This window comes from Lentinula edodes (genome assembly GCF_021015755.1).
Source record: "Lentinula edodes strain Le(Bin) 0899 ss11 chromosome Unknown C8R40scaffold_10, whole genome shotgun sequence".
Lineage (NCBI taxonomy): Eukaryota > Fungi > Basidiomycota > Agaricomycetes > Agaricales > Omphalotaceae > Lentinula > Lentinula edodes.
Window position 1 is genome coordinate 403,046 of NW_025764316.1, and position 6,000 is coordinate 409,045.

The window sequence follows — 6,000 nt, forward strand, 5'->3', positions numbered from 1 at the left end:
TCGACAACGCGCAAATATCAATGAAAGTGTAGATGCACGTCTAAGAGAAGGTGATGCCAAACACAACCTTACAACTTTTCAAAAAAATCGAATTCCACATAATTACGGTAATAGCTGTAAGTCAAAGGCCATACAATCCTGGACGACAGGTTGAATCCTTTTCAAACGTAGTGTCAATTCGCACTGAATCAAGTAGGTCCAGGAGTACCAAAGGTAGACAATTGAAGTTCCCCCCCTTATCTTTCAACTCAACCACTGCCGATTATCATAGGGCGAACTATTGCAGTTTTACTGATCAGTGCATTACAAACTGAGCTGAATAGCAGTCGCAATGCGGAAGCAATAGATTCATACGTTGCCAAAATATACCATTCTGCTTCAGAATCCTATAAGGAAGCGCACAAGCTGGTAATGGCTGGTGCAGTCCCTGCACTGATACATCTATTGAAAACTCGCGCCGCTGAGGTTGAAGGGCTTGAGATTGTTCTCATCACTTTGGGCACTCTCGCGTATGTTCCTTTCTGATTATCTGATCTCGATGAAAGTCATATAGCACCCACCATTCAATAAGTACGACTCTATCAGCGTCAACATGATAATACCGGACCAACACAACATTGACGCTGATCGAACTCTGCAAATCGACCATATCCAACGAGATATCTCTCCTTGCTGTCTGGTGTCTGTTCAGGATATGTCGTAGCCCGGAGGTTGCCCAAGGACTGATCAAAACTAATATTGTATCTGTCCTTCTCAGGCAAAATGCTATTGGAGACATGCACTTGATCAGCATGTCGGTCTATTGTCTCAGTACAGTAGTTCAGAATGACGCAACAGCTGATTTTCTCGCCGCCATGGATATCATCCCCTTCATCGTGTCCCATCTATGGCAAAGTACTGAGAGTCCAAGGCAGAATCCAGACCATTTTTGCGCCAGTCTTTACGCCACTGCACGAATGTCTTGTTCAATCAAATTAGCGAAATATTTGGCCAAAGCCGGTTGTATGGAGCTCATAGTCCATCATCTTAACACCTCGACCGACCCCAACGTTCTACATTGGACTGCAAGAGCCGTCGGATGTCTCATGCGACCAAACAGCAGTGATATGGCAAGGATACTTCTCGAAGCCGATGTTGCCAAAGGGCTTGCTCGTCTGCCTACGGTACTTACCTCCGAAAATTTACAAGCCCTTGGTTTTCTCGGTTTCACTGTTCAAAGGTTCAGCTGTGCCAAATGGAGCAGAAAGATTCGGCAGACTTTAGTGGAGGTCGGTCAAGCAGTTGTATCTGTTCTATTCCACCATCTGACTTTTGAATAATAGGCTGGGGTGGTCGACTGGCTGCTCACTGCGTTGCGTACAGCTGCCGATGATGTTCATCAAACTGGCTCTCGCCATCGGTCTTCCGGGGATATCGGCGGCTCTGCTATTCGAAAAGAAATTGTGAATGCCGGTGGAATCACCGTTCTAAAGAGCTTTGCAAGTTGCGAAAGCATGTAATATGGCCATAACGAGTGTCACTGGCAACAAGTAGAGAAACGTTTATATAGAGATCGTGTGGGTTGAGAAGTCCAAATAGCAATCTGGTTTTATCACACTCGTCAGGTCCGGTAATAATATGCTTTGAAGGCTGTCCCGGAGTGTCCTGGGCGTCGCAATGCATTTCACTGCAGCGACTTCCGACAGAACCAAATCTGAACAAGAAGAGTACAGCGCATCCTCAGCACACTGCAGAGCTGTTGCTATATGTAGGCCTACGTGGGCCCATGTAGGTAGGCACTGTATTCGTTATCCAAAGGGACCGTATGATGAAAGATTCAGAAAGGTACGAACTGGTACAAAACATTGCGGAGAGAATGTCTTGAGGGAAACAATACAATTGAGTAACAGCCAATGGCATCAGTCGTGGGCCACTAGCATTTGCAGTACCACCTGCAGTGACAGTCACTGCATGGTATCTGCATTCCACTGCAGTGCATCTATTTACATATATATTTAAGTAACTGCAGTGCTACTGTGTGCTACTGCATGTCACTGCATATGTGACTGCAGGTCTACTGCACATGTCACTGCATATGGTACTGCAAATGTTCTGTGCCCTTGCTTGACGCTATCTTTACTTTCCTTGAAATCTATCCACTTTTCTGCTCCAAGCTTGAGACACAAATTTTTCTTCTCAACACCAGTGTCAATGGCGATCACACAAAGACCGCGGACACGAGCGTACTGGACAGCTAAGCAATTTGAGGGACAATTCTTGACGGATAAAATGTGTGAAAATGTGTAGCGCATACCTACATGTCCTAAACCTCCTCTGGCACCGGGAATGACAATCCAATCACCAGGGTTTGTCTGACTGTTCTTGATAGCGCGGTAGACTGTCACTCCTGTGCACAGGACAGAAGCAGGAGCGTCGCTAGGGAATCCCTTCGGAATGGGCATGACGTAATTCACATATGATACAACGTATTCCTGGAAAGTTCCATCAATGGCGTAACCGCTATATAGGGCTTTGGCGCAGTCTATTCGAAAGTAAGTATCAAAAGCAGTTGAAAGGATGATTCGCAAAAAACGAAACAGAAAGAAACATGGGCAACCCAAGTAAGGTCTATAGCTAGGATACTCACTCCGCTTTCTTCCTTTTCTACATTGTTCGCAATTCAGGCAGCTGTTTGCAACCCACTTGATTCCAACGCGGTCACCAAGTTTGACAGGAGAGTCAACGGTATTCCTACCAATCGCAACAACGATTCCGACACCTTCGTGTCCTCCAATAAGAGGCAGGCGAGGGGGAACGGGCCAGTCGCCGAGTGCAGCATGCAAATCACTGTGGCATCGACGAGCGCGAGGAAAACACGAACCAGAACATTCGAGCTTGACAAGGTATTCTCCAGGCGCGAGCTCTTCTGGCCTCTTGACAGGGTGATCCTTCTTGATTTTCAGTTCACCTCCGGCTTCTTCTATCACAGCAGCACTGAGTTTGGGGAATAATATACTCAGTCAACATCGTGTATAGTCTGGATGTGAAGTATACTGGAATGAGGGCCAGCGGTAACCGTCGAAACTGAAAGACGACAATTATTTATGTGCCACATTGGTCCCGCTATTTGGTAACACACAACGGGAAGCGCTTTTGAACAGTATTGTAGTATTCCCGTGTTTGCGGCAGAGTTCAAAATTATGTTGAAGTACAACTGACCCCATCGAGGTCGATGGAGGCTTCGAAATTGCATCTAGAAATCCAAGGGATCAAACCAGTAAAGGAGACTGAACAAGGGCTTTCCCTAATCACTGACGGGATAGGATGGAATCCGACGTATAGGTAGGCATAGGCCAGCTAAAAAGGTTCAACTGGGAGACAGACAAACTTTTGCACATAGAAAGTCCTTGATAATGATTGGTCCATTATTGAAGGGATATATGCAAGTGCCCTCTATATAAGTATATTAATGCAACTATAATTAATATGAGCATAGAAAATAGAAACTGAATGGAGAGAGATAAGTCGGAGTGCTTCACATGCAACATCCCCAATGGATGGTTCCACATGGACTACGCCTTGCAAAAGCATGTCAACGTCTTCGGCTACAGGCAAGGAAGGATGGTGACACCTCGGCCATGACATGAAGCAAGTCTGCAAGAGGTTGATTTGGGATATCAAATTCGTCGGATACCCTACGTTTCCAACCTCGAGGCGTTTTTGCCTAATATAATTGTGCGACTCTTCATAAGAAGGGTTCAAACGTGCCCAGGACCATTGTTCGTCGAAGATCGACATTCGACCAACACCATTCCCACACGCACTAGCAATATTGGCAAGCGCGGAACCATATCTATCAAAAAAGTCTTGCATTCCGGGACGCAATAAGATGGACGCAGGGAGGATATCGGACGAAGTAGGATAGTCGGACCAACAAGAAGGTTCAAAAAAGTCAACAGTGGTCAGCCAGCTAGGTGTTGAAGAGTCCCTTTCCATGCCATGCAATGTCATTAGAATAGCTTGAGTGGCAATCAATGGCCGTTTGGATGCGAAGGTATGAGCAAGACTTCCTCCTTTAGTCTGATAAGCCGAATTGATGGACGATTCTTGTATAAGCTCAAAACATAAGTCTCTTCCGAATTCAAAATGCCGTGAAAGAACGAAATGAACGATATAGATAAAGGGCTCGAGATGATCTTTGTTTGCATAGATGGTGGTCCTATTCGGTGGGAAAAAGTGCTTCAACAGGTTTTCCAATCTGGTCGTGGTAGTCGAAGGGGATTCTTGGCAACGATATAGATAAGTCCAAATGAGGCGCATCATCCCATTGAGAACCGGTATATGCAGAGATTTTTCCTGCAGCGAATTAGCGGTGGTAGATACACATGAAGTAAGTGGATACCTTCAATTTGGGGATTGAAACCTCAAAGCAAGCAACCCAATGTTTTTGGTAGAAATCTTGCGGAGCGACACAGAGGCTGGTAATCATTAACGGAAAGGCGACGTTCCAATACCGTGGTTTGGCTGCCATATCACGAGCTTTAGGATAAATAAGTTCAATAGCCTTGCCCCATAATGGAAAGTTGGTTTCAGCTTGAGCAGTCTGACGTGAACTTTGAAATTTGAACGAAAAAATAAGCCGAACATGTGAACCTTTCCTATAGGGTGCAAAAGGTGAATCAAAGTTTCAGCGAAAGCGCTATTACAGAGCCTTGGCAGCCGACACACTGGCATATAGCCAGCCGCACTAAGCCATCATCTCCAAGGTCTACGCAGGTTGATACAAGGATCAATGACCTTGTGATTGGTCAGTAACAGTCCCGGAATGATCAACTCCAAGGAAGAATGCATTTACGCACACTGGGACCTGGTACAGTTTTCCCAGCAGCAAGTAGTGTGGGACTATCAACCAGCCTAATCAAGTCATTAGGTGAAGACTACCCACTATAACTCCCTGTGGTGCTGATTTGGGCACGAGGACCATATGCCAGGGCAGTGTTCGAACTAGAGACTTTGCGGATATCAAAGATTCTAGTGCGAAACTTGTGTGATGCCACCACTACAGGGAATCGGACCTCGCCAGTATAATTTATATCCTATCCTATCCTATCCACACCGCCCCCCTAGTCCTCTGATTTACAATGAGGGCTACGACGTACCTGATATTAGCCAGATGTCCTAACAATGCAGCAGAAAGCTCTGCATTTGTCCGATGATTTGTGCTCTGCATGAGGAGTTTCAACTCAGGCTTTTGAAACTGATCGAAGGTCGGTTTCTCTAGCGAGTATCCTAAATTCTCGCCGATTGCATCTTTTGAAAGTGTCTTTACCACTGCGTCGAGTGCGCGACACATGATGTAGATAGCAGCGAGATTTTTGCGTTCATTCAAGAGCGCGGGTACGTCGTGTGTTCGTATAACGCATGCTGTTCCCGTTGGCGAATGTGACATATGGTACCGAATCACGTCTGAGCCTACGTTCTCCACTTGACTTCGCCTCCACCGAAGAATAGAGTTAATGACCGGCTTTGTATGCTTTTGCGCTATTTGCCTGAGCGAAAGAAGTGTCTCGTCCAATTTGGGGTCGACGTCAGGCCCTATAAGCTCAGGAAGAAGCGGATCTTGTTCAAGTGGTTGCCGCAAAAATGCGTCAATCTTGGATTCGGGAGAAGAGGCAAACCGTATAAAGACAGCGTGCAATGCATAATCCGATAGTGTTTTGGGGTCCATGACGACCTTATTGTCTTCAAAGTCCGGAGTTTCACTGCAGATATACGGCACGCGAGGTACAGGAGGAGGGGACGAGGATATACCATGGCCTTCACTACCACCATCAGATGCGTGGAAGATGGAACCGGACTGGGAATGAAACAATTTAGCTTGAGCATGACTCTTTTTGGCGCGACCGTATCTCGTATTGACGGAACCAGGAGTAGGTGGTCGACCAAAAGGTGGACTAGTGGTGATGGCCCCTTTTGCAGTGACTCCAATAGAGGAGCTGTTCAAAGACGACGTGGATCTGT

The 6,000-nt window shown here is 46.2% G+C and overlaps 3 protein-coding genes across 3 annotated transcripts; 1 reads left to right on the forward strand and 2 right to left on the reverse strand.

Annotated features, from left to right (window-relative positions):
* Positions 1–411: 411 nt before the first annotated feature.
* On the forward strand, positions 412–1,528 carry C8R40DRAFT_1182015 (armadillo-type protein; the record flags this gene model as incomplete). Its single annotated transcript, XM_046232960.1, has 3 exons — positions 412–513; positions 660–1,268; positions 1,323–1,528. The coding sequence occupies 3 exons, from the start codon at positions 412–414 to the stop codon at positions 1,497–1,499; spliced, it is 888 nt and encodes a 295-aa protein (XP_046088378.1). The 3' UTR covers positions 1,500–1,528.
* Positions 1,529–2,030: 502 nt separating this feature from the next.
* Positions 2,031–2,972, reverse strand: C8R40DRAFT_1040689 (chaperonin 10-like protein; the record flags this gene model as incomplete). The annotated part of the gene is made up of 3 exons (XM_046223934.1): positions 2,031–2,233; positions 2,294–2,521; positions 2,627–2,972. Coding segments are annotated over 3 exons (777 nt in total), but the record flags the coding sequence as incomplete, so codon positions are not given.
* A 547-nt stretch (positions 2,973–3,519) lies between these two features.
* C8R40DRAFT_1020313 (cell morphogenesis protein N-terminal) lies at positions 3,520–4,176 on the reverse strand (the record flags this gene model as incomplete). The annotated part of the gene is made up of 1 exon (XM_046222991.1): positions 3,520–4,176. A coding segment is annotated over one exon (657 nt), but the record flags the coding sequence as incomplete, so codon positions are not given.
* Positions 4,177–6,000: the final 1,824 nt, after the last annotated feature.